The sequence below is a fragment of the Azolla caroliniana genome, unplaced genomic scaffold (genome assembly GCF_043228905.1).
Source record: "Azolla caroliniana isolate FFs.n. ecotype wild unplaced genomic scaffold, voAzoCaro1.0.p SCAF_20, whole genome shotgun sequence".
Classification (NCBI taxonomy): Eukaryota; Viridiplantae; Streptophyta; class Polypodiopsida; order Salviniales; family Salviniaceae; genus Azolla; species Azolla caroliniana.
This window is the reverse complement of record NW_028230455.1, coordinates 93,910-114,316: the sequence shown is the minus strand read 5'-3', so window position 1 is coordinate 114,316 and position 20,407 is coordinate 93,910. Positions and strand designations below refer to the sequence as shown.

Sequence of the window (20,407 nt, the reverse complement as noted above, 5' to 3'; positions counted from 1 at the left end):
CAAATGTGGCTCCTATAGCAAGATGAGACACATTAGTTTACTTAAATCTAAAGAGGATGACGGACACCTAATGGTCATGGAGTTCTCGTGATGCTTTTCATGTAACATTTTGTTAGTGGATATTGTACAAAGGAATGCCTTCCTATTGCATATGTGTATCACTTCAACTGCATATGTATGTGTATCACTCAAATACCATTGTATCTTGTTAGTTAAACACAAATGTGTGAGTCTTTTGTCTTCTCTGACAAAGTGTCTATATTGTCTCACTTAAAATAAAGATGCTAAATTCGACTCTCAACCGTGAAAGGGGTCAAATATGGCCTATAGAATGTGTTGAAAAACTTGAAACTTCCAAGTTGTCTCGTAACATTATCATTGTAACTGATAGAACCGATTTCGTGACAATAAGAATATAGATTCTTCACAAGTGTACATTTTTGTCTGCAGACACATACTCCCAAAAACATCAAGTTTTCAAAGGTGTAAATAGTAACCATGCTTAAGTTACACGTGAACCCTAGGTAGATTATTTGATTATTCAAGGTTTATAGAAATTGTGGGAGATGATTAGAAATGTCACGAGATGTTGTGTATGTACCAAAATGTGACACACCATCTAGTTCGTTATTCATTATCAACAATGATTATTGAGCATAGAAAAATAACAGATTAACTACAGAAGTATGAATTGGAGAGTTTTAAAACAAATACTCCTTAATTGAAATGAGTTTCTATCACAATCTCACTAACACTCACACTCTTAATCACTATCTACTCAAACTTAAAAATTCAAAATAATATATAATCCATCAATTTGTACACTTGTTAATAAAAAATCCACTTTTTACATGAGATTTTGTTGCTTCGTTTTATTTATTTAGCTCATCCTCTTTGTTATGCTTGTTCTAGTTGATATCATACGCGAAGAATCCCACATTTTGCCATTAACACCTACATACATTTATTTGCGAAGGTAAGATCAATGATGTATAGGGAAGTTGGGTTTGTCAAGACTCAAGCCCATCTAGATATGGGCATATTGGACTGGAAATCCATTGTACAGAACAAACTCTCACATTTCTATCCATGTGAAGGTAGTAAACCAACTTCTCTAACTACTAATACCTTCCCTTGGAAAAAAGGTAGTAAACCAAATCCAACAAAAACATTAATAATCAATACCTAGGATTCTTTGAAGACAATCAACACACACACACACTTATTGCATTATATTAATGGTGTGAAACCTCAAAGAAAAATGAAAAGCATCATGAGAGAATTTGCTCGATTATTGGCACTCATAGAGTAGGGCACAAACGTGCTTGCCAATGCAATGCAATTACACACCTAGGAAGTTTGTGCCAATTGCGACAATCAACTTGTCCTTGGTCATGATACTTTTTTTGTTTCCCAACAAAAGACCAATCTATTAGATAAGTGAAAATGAGAACAAAAACCTAAGATACTTTATGAAAGAATAACATGAGAGATATAACAAAGGGATCCTGATTTATCTTAATAAGAGGGGTTGGGGGGACTAACTCTAGGTCTGCTAAACACGATTCATTCCATAATATATATGTCTTGATCTCATCAATGTTGGTAAAATTTTCATTCATCGTAGAGGCCCAATAACTCAAATATTAGCATGTTAATTTTCGTAATATCTTGTAAAACAATTATAAAAATGGGACACTCTACATCCTCTTATAAAACGGTTTCTTGCTAGACAATAACTTCAACTTCGAAGAATCAAAGAACTTGATTTACAAAGGACTTTCTTTGATTGAACTATCAAGTTACCGGTGAAGTACGAAGACTTTAGGTCTATTATATGGTATTGCATATTTTTGGATTCCTTTAAGTAGGATTGGAAGTTTTATTCTTTGGTTCCGTACTCATGAATATTGTGAGAGTAAATAATGAAACTCTTCACGAGGTACATTTTGTGACAATTATTTACCATCCAATGTGTGGGTGTGACACACATGGTCTCTATCTCTCTCAAGTCTTGCTTTGTCTTTTGCTTCATGTGATAGTGTAAATGGGTTAGTAAAAACTAAGGCTTTCTTTCTCCGTGGTGCGCACTGAAAGTGAAGTGTCAGTGCCTCTCTTGGTTTGTCGGCGCACTTTACGTTCACTTGATTTGTACATTTCACACATTGAAAGTTGGAACATCATATCAAATCTCATGAACATGAACACGACCATTTGAAGCTAGTGCTCACACTCTCTTGGTTTGTCAACTCGCTTTATTTTCTCTAGATTTGTACCGACATAATGGAAGTTGGAACCATCATATCGAACCTCATGAACATGAACACAACCATTTGAAGCTAGTGCTCACACTCACTCACCACCATATATTCTTAGACCTCTGTAGTTCAATACTCTCCGACAATCAAGTAACAACCTTTGGTACAGTGAGCTCCTCCCATCTCATCTTACAAATAGATAGAATTGTGAACCCCATCACTCATGAATCTCCAACACATTTGAGCTTTCACATTTAACAAGGTGCTTAATCAGTTTGTTGAGTTGAGTCTCTCCATGGCATGGTTTAAGCAAACCTTAGGAGCAACATTGTGTTATATGTGGCTACTAGTGGCAATGCCGACATATGAATTGCGTCCAAATGGTAATATTAAGAATGAGATGGTCATGGTGTCGAGTGCTTTGCCAATAACCTCGAGAGACAAGTCTAGTATAAGTCATGGTACCAATTCAAATGCAATAAAGGAGCATTCTCTTCGTCTTGCTCCTCATACTTCTCTCATCCATAATGATCCCAATTATAATGATCCCAATAAGAAAACAAGTCCTGGTGCTAGAGTTCCTAGTCCAAGTGTGAAACCGCGGAATCCCGCGGACCAACCCTTCGCCCTCCCGGCCACTGTCGAGTCCGGGGCCGCATTCTCCCTCTATTACGGCACCGATTTCAAAGTCATTAGGAACCTCGCCTCCGACTACACTTACCTTCTCCTACATGTACTCACACTTTACTTGCATTCTCACACAAATCCTCACATATTGTGTCCACATTATAAGCAATGCCTTTAAACATTGCTTTTCAAACTCATTTCTCATCATTCTTTTATATGTAATTGTGATTAAGGCTTATATATAATCACCATGAGCAAATGTGTGATTAAGGCTCACTAATAATCATGGGAAAATGTGTGATTAAAGGTTATAATCATCATGGGCAAATTTGTGATTAAGGCTCACTAATCATCATGAGCAAATGTGTGATTAAGTCTCACTAATCATCATGGTCAAATGTGTGATTAAGGTTCACTAATCTTCATTATGTTTGATGTCATATGTAATTTAAGGCTCACTAATCATCTCTTAGCTTGATGTAATATGGGTTATTACGGTTCACAAATATGTAATGTGTCGTATGTGATTAAGGTTCACTAATCACCACTTCGTTAGATTTAATACATGATTAAGGACACCCATCATCATTAAATCTCATTCCATATGTGTGATTAAGGGTTGCTAATCATCGTGATGTAATCTAGCAATTAAGGTGTACTAGAGAATCATGGGCATATACATATACATTTTCATGCAAATCAATCAAACTTAGCTTAATGATATGGTCAAGTGATTTGATCTTGTTAATGATTTGTGTTTCATTCGATTCGATTGGAATCGGTGAAGGGTTGGGAGGATGATTACCGGGGTAAGGATCCGGAGATGAATGTGAGTGCTTTCCCAGACCCTCTCACCAATTACACCATAGCCACAAGCTCTCTGGGTAACTCAAAATTTATATATACATATATTCAATCCATTCATTCTTTCTGTCTCATTAAAATAATTTTTGACAATTTTTTCCTGTTTTTTTTTATGTCTTTTGCAGTGGGATTCTTAGAGGTAAAAACAAAAAAAATAAATTATGCTGAGAGCTTCATTTTAATTCATCCATCTTAAATGTATTGTATAATTAATTGCATTTTCGTCTTTAAATCATTCTTTCTGTTGCAGTTGTTGGGCTGCCTTGGCAAGCTGAAGCTGATTCAGGGGAGCTATGGCGGCAGTGTCTCAGTGGCCTCTGCTTGCATAATCTCCTCTGCAGTAGGCCTCTCTGAAGCTACCATTGCCCAATTTCACAACACTACTAAATCTAAGCAGATGATTCGATCAGATGACAAAAAAAACAATGATGATGATGATGATGATTTGAATCGATTAGATGCCCTCTTCGGTTCGATCCATTTGCCCACTTATTCTTCGGATCTGAATCGATCCAATTTCATTAGCTTCGATGCTTTGGACGATCGAGGACCCCTCCAGGTTTATAAAAAAAGAAAAGATTTATCCATCATTAATCCATTTTTCGATCCCATCTTCGATTCATATTCAAAATCAATCATAAATCATAATCCAAAAATCAAATCCAATTCGGAATTAATTGGTCTTTCGAACCCTTAATTTCTACTCTTTTTTCGATCCCTAACCTCCGAATTCTCCAAAATTCTTCAGCCCAATCTAAGTAGAGTTTTTAATTCAAGAACAGATTTAGATTGGATGAAAGGAAGAGTAGAGATTCAGATGAGATTGAATGTTTAATGGATGCAGCGTGCGGAGTGGATTAAATTCGTGGCTGCATTCTTCGATCTTGAGGCGCCCGCAAATGCTATCTACTCCCAGGCAAAACTGCTTAATTTAATTACTTCCTTCCACCATTGTCATTAACTGTGGCAATCTTAATCAAACTAATCCTTTGGATTCACACACTATTTTAAGTTAATGGCTAACCAGATAAAACTACTCCATCGCCATTAATGGCTAACCTTAAAAGTTAATGTCTAGTCCTTTGGAATTACATACCATTGTGAGTATGATTCTACTGCTGATATCTAAATTTTGATGTAGAACTAATCTAGGTGGGGATTGGATCATGGACGCCAATTAGTTTGGGTTTGTGGGTTGGATTGATTCAACTAATTTGGGGCGTGGATAGGATTCAATCTCGTTTGGGTCGTAGATTGGATTCAAATCTATCTAATTTGGGTTGTACATTGGATTCAAAACTAATTTGGGTTGTGGATTGGATTAAAAACTAATTAGGCCTGTGGATTGGATTCAATTTAGTTTGGGTTGTGGGTTGGATTCAAAACTAATTTGGGTTATGGATTGGATTCAAAACTAATTTGGGTTGTGGGTTGGATTCAAAACTAATTTGGGTTGTGGATTGGATTCAAAACTAATTTGGGTTGTGGATTGGATTCAATTTAGTTTGGGTTGTGGGATGGATTTAAAACTAATTTGGGTTATGGATTGGATTCAAAACTAATTTGGGTTGTGGGTTGGATTCAAAACTAATTTGGGTTGTGGGTTGGATTCAAAACTAATTTGGGTTGTGGGTTGGATTCAAAACTAATTTGGGTTGTGGATTGGATTCAAAACTAATTTGGATTGTGGAATGGATTCAATTTAGTTTGGGTTGTGGATTCGATTCGATTTAGTTTGGGTTGTGGGTTGGATTCAAACTACTTTGGGTTGTAGATTGGATTTAAAACTAAATTGGGTTGTGGATTGGATTTTAAGCTAATTTGGGTTGTGGATTGGATTCAAAACTAATGTGGGTTGTGGATTGGATTTAATTTAGTTTGGATTGTGGGTTGGATTCAAACTACTTTGGGTTGTGGATTGGATTTAAAACTAAATTGGGTTGTGGTTTGGATTCAAATTACTTTAGGTTCTGGATTTAAAACTAAATTTGGTCTCGGGTTGGATTCAAACTACTTTGGGTTGTGGATTGGATTCAGAACTAACTTAGGTTGTAGATTGGATTTAAAGCTAATTTGTTTTGTGAGTTGGATTCAAATAACTGTGGGTTGTGGATTGGATTCAAAACTAATTTAAGGTTGTGGGTTAGACTCAAAAGTAATTTAGGATTGTGGATTGTATTCAAAACAAATTTAGGTTGTAGATTGGATTCAAAACTAAATTGCGTTTCCGGGTGGATTCAAAACTAATTTAGGTTGTAGATTGGATTCAAAACTAAATTGGGTTGTGGGTTTGGATTCAAAACTAATTTAGGTAACTTGTAGATTGTATTCAAATTCAAAACTACTTTGGGTTGTGGATTAGAATCACTTGAATTTTGTTTATATTCAATTTGTATGACATGAATGATACAGATAGAGAGCAATTACAAGTGCTTGAGCTCAAGGATAATGTCATTACATGAGTCCACCAACAAGCCATCCAAGAAGCCATTGGTGGGTTGGTTGAGATATAATGGGGTGAGTAATTCATGTGGATGTTTGTTTCCAATGCCCAATATATCATGTCCTTCCACCATTCAAACTCTAGTTTTATTCTCTTCCCATATGAAAAGGACCTTGGCGTGTGGACCTTCTCCGACACTCCATACAAGCTCCAGGTATGCCAACTTTTACTTATACATTTGTCTTTCTCTCATCCTACTGTTTGTTAGCCATACACTTCACACATTACTCGAACATTTGTGATCCAATTCTTTGCTCGATTGCTGATGACTTGGGTTAGAGTATACAAGACACTCCTAATAGGGAGCGTCACCAACGTGACTTCGTGTACACATGGGAGACTCTAGTCCTAGTAGACAATGTTACTCACTTGGGTTGCGTACACACATGACACTTTGGCCATAGGTAGTGTTGTTAACACAAGTTGAACACAAACACAAGACTCTAACTGTATGTAGTATTATTGAAGGGTTTTGAGTACCATGGTCATATGTAGTTTTACTCATTTATGTTGAGCTCACACACAAAGGAGAGTTGGAGGTCATGGCAACGATAGAGAGTTTGGGCCATTATTACCAAGATGATAGTGATTCAATGTGGTTGATGTCATCATTCACAATAATCTCATCGGTCATAGTGGCATACCTAGATTTGGAAATCGAGTCAAGATGATTGTAATGCACTATCATTGAATTCTAATATAGTGGCATTCCTAACAATATGGGAATATATTTGAAATTGAACATAGAAACGTTGAAGATTCTACAATCACTAAATTAATGAACTTGGTCATAAAATGTCAATGAACTATAGGTGTAATAACTGTACTATCGGTTAAGTTTGTTATATAACACTTGACATAATTAAATAATTTAGGTATTCTATGTTGGTGTAAGGGAACATTTTGAAAACATTACTTGGGCAATGTTTACTAGTATAACAATTTGAACACATTACTTTGGAAATGTGTGAGTCACTTTTACAGCCTTGTATATATCAATGATCCAAGAATCTCAAACTACCACATATGGATGTTGGGGTCTCAATAACAACCATGGTATCTTCCATTCGAGTTGTATTAATTGCACAAAACATGCAATTGGCCCATTAGAATTCTTTAGATCTTGCATAAAAATATGCTCCACCTCAACGGAGTTGGTGCACAATGCCCAAAATCTAGGCATGAGATACCTACTCATGGACATTTACATTCCAAATTAATAATGTAATTGCTAGAAAGGAAGCGTAAATACCATGAGCCATTGGATAGAATCACTTTTATAGACATTTGTTTTGGTTCTAGGTGTATCTCAACCATGAACCATGAAAACGTACAGGGCTAGGAACATCTCACAATGCATATAACAAAATAGAAACAACTAGTTTAAGGAAACTACATAAGATGTTAGATATCCTTGCAAGTTAAGCAATTACATTTGTAAGGTGAGAAACAGATATAGTTGTAGATCAAAAGGGGAAACCTCACTCACCATAGGTCAATAATGACATGGCCACCAAGTTGTCGAGTATTGTAAGGTTGTGAGGGTGGGTTGATTGTGAGGTTGTAGTGTAAACCTAATGCATGGTTGTAAAGTCATATGAATTGTGTGATTGTAAAATCATGAGTAGTTGTAAGCATAGTTCATGTGTTACATACCAACTGATTTCAAGTAGATCAAGATCAATCGTGGTGTGTTAATTCATTATCTTCCTATGTGTCTCGCTAATGTTTGTTCTTTGCCTCATTAATTTACCTAATTCCCTTGTCTCTCGCCACAAACACGTGTGTTGCACCTAGCCCCTCTATGCTTTCCCTCACCTCTTCCAGTCATGCTTGTCTAATTCCACCCGTCCATTTTCTTATATCCCAATCCTCCTAACAAAGCCACATGACCTCGTTCACCCATCTACTTATCCTCTCACTGTAAACAAAAATGATGTGGAAGCTTAACGATGGACACCGAAGACATTCGACTCTGTTGGACAACAGGGAGAAAGAACAGTAGGTAAACATAGAGATAGATTCACACTACATAGAGGGAGAGACAAAGAGAGCAGAAAAGTAGTAAACTCAATACAAAAATAATAATACTCTGTACATCAAAATGTGCTTAGGGAGCACTCTTTATACAAGTCCTCAAAAGGACTGACACAAGTATTGACACGTACTTGAATGCTCATAAAGAGCCTATGACACTAACTCCTAAAATATTCTTATTACTATGAATAGGAATTTCGGCACTAATGTGCTGCTGGTTTCTCCAGCCAATCTGGCCTATGTTGAGCTTGCTTCTCAACACTCCCCCTCAAGCTTTGTCGGCTCTTCACCTTGGCTCCTCTTGACAGCTTGTCTCCTAGCACATGCTCCTCAACCTCTTCGGTCAGCTTGTCTACTCCTTAGGCCTATGTCGGCCTTCTTCTCACCTTTACGATTTTGGTGCTCCCTGACCCGTCGGTACTCCCGCATCGGCATTGTTTTTGGCCTTCTTGTTCGTTTGGCGTCTATATGATTCATCTCGTCTGAATCATTTCCATTACCCGAACCGGTTGTTTCCAATTCGTCTTCTTCGTCAGCTCTCCTCTCCAATTTGTCTTCTTCTTCAACGCTCCTCTTACCTTCAGTTGGGTCTTGCTCCAGCTCATCACGTTTGTTGTTCTCTCCCGAGCTCCCAATTGTTCTTCCCCTCAAGTGTGGCTCGTCGAGATGTTGGAGCCCAAGCATCTCCGAGAACTGTTGCAACTTGTCTAGTCTGAATGCCTTGGTGAAAATATTGGCAACTTGTTGATCGGATCGAACGTACCTCAGTTCGACTTCACCACTCAGGACCCACTTGTGCACAAAAGGATAATGCACTTCTATGTGCTTCGTGCGAGCATAGAAGACGGGGTTCTTTGCTAGTTGTATGCTACCGATGTTGTCACAACATATTGGAATCAGATCAACAACCACCACTTGTAGATGTTGCAATAGCCGCTTGAGCCATATGGCTTCGCAAGTAGCGATAGTGGCTCCTCGATATTCAACCGCAATGCTCGACTGTTGGCTATTTCTTGCTGCTCCATGATATTGGTACTCCGAAGAGAGAACACGAATCCTGATGTCGAACGGTGATCCATTGTGTCAATTTGCTAGAACTGTTTCTCATCACAGGCCGCTCCCGAGTCATGACAAAGCTTCAAGTTTCGATCGAGAGGAGTGGTGACAGATTGGCAATCCGTTATTCCGAATTTGTACAACATATTCAAGACATAATGTCGTTGAGTGAGCAATATGCCGTCGAGGGTGTGGATCACTTTGATCCCGAGGAAGTAATGAAGCTCCCCCAAAATCCTTCAGTTCAAATGCAGCAGCTAGTGCCTACATTTCTTCCTCCATGGTTGATTACCATTTGGCATCCCGTGATGCCTTTGTGTAGCTCTCTGGCTCATAGACTTCTACCACTTTCTGTCATGATATGGCAAGACTCGAACCCATGACCTTATGTTATATGGGTCGAGCTCTTGACCATTATACCATCTATTGTAATATGTAGGATATTATTTTCACTTAAGTTTTATTATAGGAAATTAATGTATATTCGAGATTTCTCTGGAACATTCTAGAAGCTTCAGGATTACTCCTGAGAACACTATAAAAGAAGGCACTAGGCATTTATGTTGAACCAAATTGGTTCAACGCCTGTCTTAAGCCTCTTAGCCATTTTGTACTTATCCTTCACATAATATATTAGTTGTTATCATCATCTCTCTCTCTCTCTCTTCCTCGCTATCTCTCTTCTCTCTCTCCTCTCTTCTCTCTTCTCTCTCTCTCTCTCTCTCTCTCTCTCTCTCTCTCTCGGGAATCTTACGCAGTCCCATCCTCTTAGTACTAATAGTACTTCTCTTCTTTAGTACTAATTCCCTCTTTGCTTTAGTACTATTCCTGACAGTTTGAACCAATTTTCTTCCTCCAGCCTACTTGTCGTTCTCCCTCATCCTCCTACCCTTTTCCCTATACTATGGCTACTATTAGCGCCCAAGAATATCAATCCGTTTTCTTTGAGCTACAGTGCCTAAAAGAAAAATGTGTGGCCTTGGAACAAGAAAACCAACGGCTGATAGGGGATCTGCAACAAATCGCTCTAGAAAAACAACAAACCCAGCAACAACATGGGGAGTTAGCGTTACAGGCACAACAACTTGAAGCAGCATTGCAACAACAAGGATCAAGTCCCCAAGGATTTCATAAAGAGTCGAAGATTGGACTTCCTGTGAAATTTGATGGAACGCGATCACAATTCAGGGGATTCCTTAATCAAGTACGATTAGTTATCCAAATGCATCCTTCCCGATACCCCACTGATGCATCCCGAGTCGACCTAATAGGCACGTTGCTTAGCGGCTCAACCTTAGCATGGTTCGCTCTGCTTCTAGAAAAACAATCGCCCTTGCTTAATAACTTTGAAGATTTTATTAGTGAGTTTAAAGCCTGCTTTGGAGACACCGACAACATCAGGATGACGATCAACAAGATCTGACGATTGAGTCAAGGCGATCGTCCAGCCTCTACCTACGCAGCGGATTTCCGTCTACTCGCCTCTGATATTCCCCGGGATGATCAGGCACTAATGGAGCAGTTTCGCTACGGCCTGTGAAACAATGTAAAAGATTTACTTTTAACCTTCCCCAAAGAACCAAAATCTCTTACAGAGGCAATCAGTCGAGCGGTCTGATGTGACAACCGCCTTTTCGAACGACGTTCCGAATGTCAATTACAAATACCACGCTATAGGTCGGAGCCCACATATGCCTCAATCGCGGCTAAAGTGTTCACACATGACGTACCCCAAGAAAATACTCCGACACCAATGGAGATTGGCACCATGCGTCGACGTGGCCTGTTATCGGAAGAAGAAAATCAACGACGTCGTGCAAATCGATTATGTCTGTATTGCGGTGGACCAAGGCATATCGCAATCAATTGTCCCCATATGCCAAGAAGACAGGTAAATCAAATCGTAGCTTGTACTAAACCCGAGTCAAATTTTCCCTTAGGAGTGTTTGATAGTATTAATAGTACTAATAGAGTGTCTGATAGTATTAATAGTACTAATAGCCCAAGTATCTCAAACAAATTTGAAATCCTTAGTCAATTAGATGAAGAGTTAAACGATTGAGTCCAGCCAAAATAGGAGTCGTTTGGTTGGACAACCCTAGATTTGTACAACCCATTAGTGGTTCCATTCCCTCCAAGCAAGTTAGCAATGTGTTCCTAGCCCAAGTCATAGTTAGTACTAAAAGTACTCCCCCAGTACAAGTCCTAGCACTTTTAGATTCCAGAGCCAATTCCTGTTTCATGGATCGAAATTTTGCCCAAGCTTCTCAGATATCCTTAAGAAAACTTCCTTGCCCCGCATCTGTAGTAGTCATTGATGGTCGTCCCATTGCTTCCGAGAAAATTGTAGAGGAGTCAGAACCCATTCAGGTTGTCCTAGGTAGTTTTGTGTGTGTAGTATCATTTAATATTATTTGTAGTCCAGAGCATCCCATTGTCCTGGGATTACCTTGGTTTGAACTACACAATCTAGACATAGATTGGAGAACAAGAGAAGTCTGGTATCGACAACCCCAAGAATCTACTCATCGAGTTTCGACCATTTCATTACGTCAACTACGCGAAGAAGGACACAAGGAGGCAATGTTCCTATTTGCCATATCAGTACATCCTTCCAGCAATATTAAGGAGGAATCCTTAGTGCAACTTCCGGCGAAATATCATCCTTATGCCGACGTATTTGACAAGGTAAAAGCCAGTACTCTTCCTCATCATCGTCCCTACGATTGTCCCATCGATTTACAACCAGGAGCAGAGCCACCATGGGGACCAATCTACAACTTGTCACCCACCGAGTTAGAAGTCATTCGAGCCTACATAGAGGAGAACTTGGCAAACGGGTTTATTTGTCATTTGAAATCTCCGGCCGGAGCACCCATCTTCTTTGTCAAGAAGAAAGATGGCTCACTTCGTCTTGTCGTTGATTACCGCGGCTTAAATAAGGTCACCATCTGGAATAGGTATGCACTTCCTCTTATATCAAGTCTTTTAGAGCGAGTTAATGGTGCCAAGTTTTTTACAAAAATCGATCTACGAGGAGCGTATAACCTCGTGCAGATCCGACGTGCCTTCAAGATTTCCGAGCTTCGACATCTTCTTCTTCCCTTTCTCTTTGTGGGTAAGCCATTTCGTTGGCTTTCTCCATGGGTATTGCACGATTGAGTCCTCATCACTTGCCGACATGTCAATTGGCTGACTGTCGCGGTCCAACTCTTCATTCGTCCCACTTAGTCGGAATGAAATTAAACTCACTTCCTGAGTGTCGATTTCTTCTTTTTCCAAGATCATCTTGGCCTCACTGGTCTGATACTCAGCAATCGACACAGAGTCTTCGGGACTTAGAGATGAAAGGGAATACCAAGACGTCGATTCCTCAAAGATGACGTCCGGGCTCACTCGCACTTGCTTCTTCCGGGGGTTGTAGCATGTGTACCCCTTCTGCTCATGTGAGTAGCCGACCAAGATGCACTTCTCTGCCTTGGCATCCATCTTCTTCCTCTTCCCATCCAGCACATGCACATATGCAATGTTGCCGAATACGCTTAGGTGTTTCACGTTTGGCTTTCGCCTGAAGTACAACTCATGCATTGACACCTCTCCGTGTGCAGAAATCCGATTCTAAATGTATACTACCGTCCAAACAACTACAACCCAGTCAAATTTGGGCATGCTCTTCTCTTCCAGCATTGCATGTGCCACTTCCATAATTGATCGACTTCTTCTTTCGGCTACGCCATTCTGCTCCGATGTATATCTGCAGGTGAATTCGTGGCAAATTCCCATCTCCTACAAATCACAATTGAACTGGCCAGAAAAGTATTCCTTTCCGCCGTCCGATTGCACACACTTGATTTTCCTCTCAGTTTCCCTTTCCACTAGGCTTTTTAAGTTCAAGAAACAAGAGAAGACGTCACTCTTCTTCTCTATGAGGTAGATCTAGGTGTGTCGCTATAGTCATCGATGAAGGAGACGAAATATCGACCCCCGCCTTGGCTCACATTCTATGTCAGTCCCAACACATACAAATGGATCAAATCGAGCTTGTTTCGGCTCCGATTACGCTCATTAGGGAATGGAAGTTGGTGTTGCTTCCCTAGCTAACATGCTTCACAAACTTGGGCCTTCCGGCCATTGAACTTCAGCAAGCCATACACAATTTGTTTCGTTTGTGACTCCTTAAGCCTTTGGAAGTTGACGTGGCTGATCCACTTGTGCCACAAGTCGATGTACAATTCGACCTTCTATCCCATGGAAAACATTGTGGTGCCAACGTTGTTCGTCTTGAGGATGAACATTCTCCCTTCTCGGCACCCTTGCACGATGATCTAACCTTCTTCCTCGATGAAGTGGCCGTGGTGGGTGAACCAAACTTGCATGCCTTGATCGACGATTTGTCTGACTGACACCAGGTTCTTGGTGATCGTTAGGACGTGTAGGACGTTCCTCAACCTCCTTTTCTAGGCGACATGGCTCAAGGGGACATCTCTGATATGCTCGATGGGCTGAGGGGTGTCATCGCCGGTTTCGACGACCCCTAGTTGTTCAGGCTTCTTGAGGTATGAGAACCACTCTTCATGGTTTAGCATGTGATTGGACACGGCGAAATCCACGTACCACACCATATTCAGTTTCGAAATGTTCATCTTCATCAAGTTGGCCTTGTGCTTCATTATGAAGGTTGGACCCGTTCCGACTCGATTCGAGCCTTCTACATAGTGCGATCATTACCAATTTCCCTGTTCGGTTCTACCTGATTCGACTTTTTCTGAATCGGCCTTCTTTTTCTAGCACTCACTTTCCCTATGATCCTTCCAGCCACAATACCAACAATCGGTGGCTTTGTTTTGCCGACATCCGGCACCACCTTGACTCCCCTTGCTTGTGGAGGGTCCACTGCAATTGGCACTTCCTTTGTGCCTCTGCTTCTACTCTTGTCGGCCACTACCATTGCGTGTCGATCCACGCGTTCTCCACGGCCACGAGGCCTATCTGCCCCCGTGTACAACATCTAGCTATCAGAGTGTGTGCTGCTTGACACACCTGCGTGGTTAGAAGGTCGGCGGTTTCTCCCTCATGCAAATTGTCGTCCTAATCAGCCCGTACCTCTGAGCTAGACCACCAAGGCAGATTTGTACCATTTCTTCCTCGTCCACCGTCACATTGATGGACCCCAAGGCATCACATATCTCCTTGATCTTTGTGGTGTAGTCAGTCACTATCATATCCTTCTGTTGGATATTGTTAAGCTCTTGCCGAAGCTGCAACTTGTGGGCCATGGTACTCGCGGCAAAAATCTTCTTCAGATTTTCCTAGGTCTCCTTCGGCATTTTATCTTTATGAATGTAGCCCAACATCTGGTCATGCACACAAGATGCAAGGTAGTACAAGAATCTACTTGTCGCCTGCTCCTAGACCGGAAAATCCTTATGTGCCGATTCTAGCACTACTTCATTTTCTCCATGGATGTAACTCCAGTAGCCATGCCCAAGCAGGTACTGGTGCATCTTGTATTCCCAAGATGTGTAGTTACTTCTGTCCAACTTCTTTGTCGAAAGAGTGCTACCCATTCCTTTGTCCATGTTCTTGTTCTTTCCTTTTTCGGAACCTTGTTGATGACTCGTGTCGGAAAGCTAAGTCAGTTGCAAAGGATTCTTCTCAACACTTGTGCTCTGATACCATGTAAACAAAAATTATGTGGAAGCTTAACAATGGACACCGAATACAATCGACTTTGCCGGACAATAGGGAGAAAGAACAATATGTAAACACAGAGATAGATTCATAGTACGTAGAGGGAGAGACAGAGAGAGCAGAAAAGTAGTAAACTCAATACAAAAATAATAATACTCTGTGCATCAAAATGTGCTTAGGGAGCACTCTTTATACAATTCCTCAAAAGGGCTGACACAAGTACTAACATGTACTTGAATGCCTATAAAGATCCTATGACACTAACTCCTCAAATATTCCTATTACTATGAATAGGAATTTCGGTGCTAATGGCTTGCTGGTTTCTCCAGCCGATTTGGCCTAGCCGATTGATCTTCATGTGATCCAGCTCTCAGTTCCTTCAACCGATCTGACCTATGTTGAGGTTGCTTCTCAACACTCACCCCCTTACATGTTTAGTTGACCTCTTGCCTAACCTCCAAGTGATATACATATTCACTTCTTCTATCATTTTATCTCCCTCTCCTCTCCTCACTAGCTAATTCGCACCTCCTATTAGAAATGTCATGAAAGGAAACACAAATAATTTTATGCCAATTGTTTATGGTAAACAACACAAACATAACAAAAAAGAAAAAATAATGCACAATACGCCACATTTTTTAATGTGGAAAACCACCCTCTCAAAGGGATAAAAACTATAGAACCAAGTATCGAAAACTATCCACTATCACCAAATAAAAGGTTACTAGACAAACTAGGGTTTAGATGAAACATGTGTACAAGTAACTATAAACTTTATATAGCAAGAACACCACCAAAAACGTTTTTGAACAAAAGGGGTGACGAAAGGTGGGTGTGCCCAAGGTGTATGCCTCAAAGAGGGTTGAAGCATGCTCACAACAACATAGTTACAAAGACAAAATGGAGATAATCAAACACAATTGTATAATGAATGAACAATGTTGTGGACGATCAATTACTTCATAATATACATATGAGCTAAGAGTTCTATTACGAAGAAAATGTGAAACAATACCTTGGATAAAGTAGAGATGAAGGATTAGGCTTGAGGGTTCCAGCTTTATGGATCAAGAGTAACTGCAAAAGTTAATCTAATATTTCATCTAGTATATTCTTGTATGCTTGCTTTTTATTTTTCTTTGCATGTACCACGTGACTAAATCATCTCGTCCTCATGTGGTATAACCCCCATAATCACTCTCACTCATTAAACTATTTATTCCTCAAGGGTAAATGAACACATACATGTCAAATGTTTTTTAGCAGGATGCCACCTTTGTCCCCTCAAGTGTTGTGAGATATATGTGGTACAATTGCACTACCCTTGCATTGGTTGTGTTGAGAATCGACCCGGCCACAACCGGTTAACACGTATACGTATGCGGGTGCAAAGATCGAGAAGATGGGCAAAACGAGAATACTAGATTGATATGTCCATGACTGGCGTTGTTCACCTTGAATTCCTTCAAGGTGAACCCAACTATTTATACAAAGTGGCATGCATACCTGTTGCACGCATGTGATACAATAGAGCATGTAGGCAATAGCTACGCATGCATGTGCCAAGTGTAAATAATACAAGGGAGAAATTATGCACATGATGCTAGCTAAAACCTACAATGAGGAAGTATATACATGATTATATGCTAGATGTGTGGTTAACACATAACACTCGATAATAACATGGTCATGTCAAGAGTTCGAATCTTGACAACAACCAAGAATAGAAAGTAGAAAAGACACAGAATATTTACGTGGAAAACCCAAAAGGGAAAAACCACAGGGGTCCACAAACCCCAAGAAACGAATCACTAAATATGGAGAGGAATACAAGGAGACTCGAAGGAAACGACCTCGAGCTCGTCTTCCTCTGACAGACGGCAGCAGAGATACTACCCCATCACACACACTCTCTCTCACTCTCTAGTTACAGAGGCAAGTACTCCGTGTAACTATACAACAATAGATTAACACTATTGAACTAACTACTTGCCCTAAGTGTATATATACTCATATACAATATGGGCTATTTACAACTATGGCCCACTAAGGGCACATTTAGGCTCTTTGCAATTATAGCCCCCCTCCCGATTCAGCTTCGATCGATTTGGCTAATAACTGAATTGACTATCAATCGATTGTCGATTAGTCGATTTTTGGCCTCGGCAAAGTTTACCTATCGATTCCATTTTATTTGACTTGTGCTCTTTCTATCCGGAGGGACCTATTTTCCCAACAGGTTTTTAGGTAACATGAGGGAGGAGGTCCACCCAAAGGAATTAAGTGATAAGGATGTAGTGAGAATTAGACGGCGCTTCCTTGTTATTGCACCCACATCTAATGTAATTGTAGATTTTGTACTTAATACAATTATTATTTACAGGAAAAAAATTACACTAATCATCCCTACAGTAGTCCTACCTCAAATGATTTTGATTTTTCAATTCTTCATTACTGATAATATAAGGGAAATAGCCCAAAAAGAAGGTTTTGATATGTATATAATTCTATTCACTACAAGCAAAATTTGTTTCATTGGATTTGTTACAGTTCATCTTGGATGCAGGTGGAGTTAACGTGGACCAATCTATTTTACTAACGACTTTCAACATGTCAAACCCCAAAGACATCAATTCTTTTTACAATATAGCTATGGTATGAATGTATGTATGCGACTTGTTGAGTTTATGTGGATTTGGAGTTTGTGTTGATCTTATGAAGAAAAAAACTATAATTTGCATAGGCTACAACATGGAATAACTAACTAAATACATTCCCCGCTATTGCATTACAGGAATTAGATGTTGTCATTGATGAGACATATGCAGCTGATCCTTCAAAGTATATGCTTGAAAATTTCATGAGCTCCACAAATTTCATAAATACAAGTGGAATTCCCTTTATCTTCAACAAGAGATGTTGGCGTTACGACAAACGTGTTGGCTCCAATAATGCACTAGGTAGAAAGATTTGGAGTTGCATTGTCAAGTAGTTTTAATATATACACTACTTTTAGAGAGAGAGAGAGAGAGAGAGAGAGAGTCAATTGGATCCTAATTGAGATAACAAAAATATCAATTATCTAGAGGTCATGAAATAATTAGTTGCATACACCAATGTGGCATGTAGTTTAGGAGAAACAGGATAGGGTGTAACAAAGATGGGTGAAAGTAAGAATTTGAAACTCATTAGGCAACACATGCCCTAGGTGAGTGAGTGAGTGTGTATGTGTGTGCATGCTCATTGATGGAACCGTAGCAGAGATTGCAACCATCTAAAGTGTTTAGAGATCATGAAAGCATTAGTTGTATACACCTATGTGACATGTGGTTAAAAAGAAATTGCCAAGGGTGTAACAAAGATGCATGAAAATCTACTACCTTGAGTTGATAGCCTAACAACTTACTAGTAAGGTGAACCCAATACAAAAAGAAGGGAAGTGTATGTGTGTGGCCTTTAAAGTTTCTTCTTAAAACAGATTGGTTTGAGGGGGCAGTTGCACAACCTCAAGTGGTGCTACGTGATCTTATAGAAGTTCTCTATCCGACGACTATTGAAGATGGATATGATACAACATATTTTAGAAACGTGGCCATGGTAAGTGATGATTGTTTCTCCATGTGCACTGTAATATTTTTATTGAGGTTTCCTATTGACTTATGTTTTCTTTTGTTAGGATGAAAGTGTTGTGAACACCACAAGCTTATTGTGCATGCATGATATTACATCGTTGTCAAAGCCAACAATTATACCATGCACTATTAGTAGTAAGAAAACCTAATACTCATTAAATAGTGTCACATTGTCTATATTACATGCTAAAGCATAATTGAAATTTGAAAGCATTGCCTTTATACATTACATCAGAGGCTTTGGTTGGCCAATTATTGCTTAAAGATCAATGCCAAGTTACATTATTGGTTACAAAGTGTAGTGGTCAAGGTAGTGCTTTGCAAGATCGCGTTGTTGGTTAATGGCTTTAGCAATGGGTTTGATGTTGTGTTCATTAAGGGAACGCTTTCATAATTTTGGTTCCACATTATGCGCACTAACAATTTCCCTCATAAACATAACGGCTTTACAACATTGAAATTAACATCATTTTCTGCGACATATAGAAAGCCCACAAAGAGCAAAAATAAGGGCATTGTCCACTTAAAATGTTAATGTCGTAAAATACATTGATGTATCATGTAGTACAAGAAACATGTTGTACTATTTATTACAAGCATAGTCATGTTTATATACAAAGTTCATGAGATGCCTTACAATACATCCATGCATGCATACATCCTTATATCCATATATGCGTACATGCATGTAGACCCATGTTAGAGGGATGGAACCATGAGGGCCACTGCCCCACCTACCCAACGAGATTCTTTTATACTTCAATTGAGATGAGAGTCTTCCATCGCACTCTTGTAAGATGTGCTCACAAAAGTTCAACCTATAACAAGCCATGTGCAAATTTGGACAAAAATTAAACAATTTACGTACTAAACAAAATTCATAAATTTGGAAGTTGGGTACATGGTTAAAAGATGGAGATGGCTTTAAATCAAATCTCCATTATATCTTGTAGGGCCCAAAACCTAATCCAACATGACAATGATGATTTATTGATTCACTCTCTTCCTTGACCATGTCGCCCATACTTTAATGGCACATTGCCCATGCTAATGACGTGCACTAGGGATTATAATGAAAGGGTGCACCTTTGGAGTTACATTGATAGCGATGTGGATGCAAATTTTCCAAATAATTTGAAGTCTCAAAAAAGTAAAGGAACCAATAACACTGAAAGGGCGTCGTCTCTTGGACGTCTCATTGAAAGTGATGTGTGCAATTTATCATGTGTGGGGAAAATGATTTGTTCGAGCTCCAGATATCCTTCAAAAGGTTATTCTTTAGGCAAAGCCCATGTTACTTTCACAATAAGAAATCATGTTGAGAGTTTTGAGTGACCTTCCATCGACTTGAACATCACATGGTGTTCACAAGATGCGAGGAATAGTTTATTTCTACATGTTAAAATATGAATTCCAAATGTCCTCAACTCAACCTATAAATTTCTACAAGTTTGTCTACATGCGCACTATTACAATCCCCACCATTCGCACTCGGGTCTGAGCTTAAAGGAAACACTTCCAAGGCTTCTAATTCCACAGTGCACACCCAACTCCAACCCTAAAAATCTGTGACAAACCAAACCTAATATATTGCACAAAGGCACATGCTCATCATAGTGCAGATAGAAACATCATAGTAAAATATGGTGATAAAGATCTTGGCATAGCAAGCACCTTGAGAGGTTGACACGATAGGTTTTCGATAAACCCTTGGCACACACATTTAGGGCATAAAA

General features: G+C 39.5%; 1 protein-coding gene across 2 annotated transcripts; it reads left to right on the top strand.

Annotated features, from left to right (window-relative positions):
• Window positions 1–2,472: 2,472 nt before the first annotated feature.
• LOC147850670 (plant/protein) lies at window positions 2,473–18,995 on the top strand. 2 transcript variants are annotated; one of them, XM_087336021.1, is made up of 11 exons: window positions 2,473–2,991; window positions 3,673–3,769; window positions 3,875–3,888; window positions 4,000–4,308; window positions 4,594–4,665; window positions 6,162–6,266; window positions 6,362–6,406; window positions 17,590–17,694; window positions 17,834–17,999; window positions 18,518–18,636; window positions 18,716–18,995. In XM_087336021.1, exons 1-11 carry the CDS (start codon window positions 2,554–2,556, stop codon window positions 18,818–18,820), a joined length of 1,575 nt encoding a protein of 524 aa, XP_087192147.1. In that variant the 5' UTR covers window positions 2,473–2,553; the 3' UTR covers window positions 18,821–18,995. The 2 variants fall into 2 exon arrangements, with proteins under 2 accessions (XP_087192147.1, XP_087192148.1); XM_087336022.1 differs by lacking the exon at window positions 2,473–2,991 and adding an exon at window positions 3,062–3,328.
• Window positions 18,996–20,407: the final 1,412 nt, after the last annotated feature.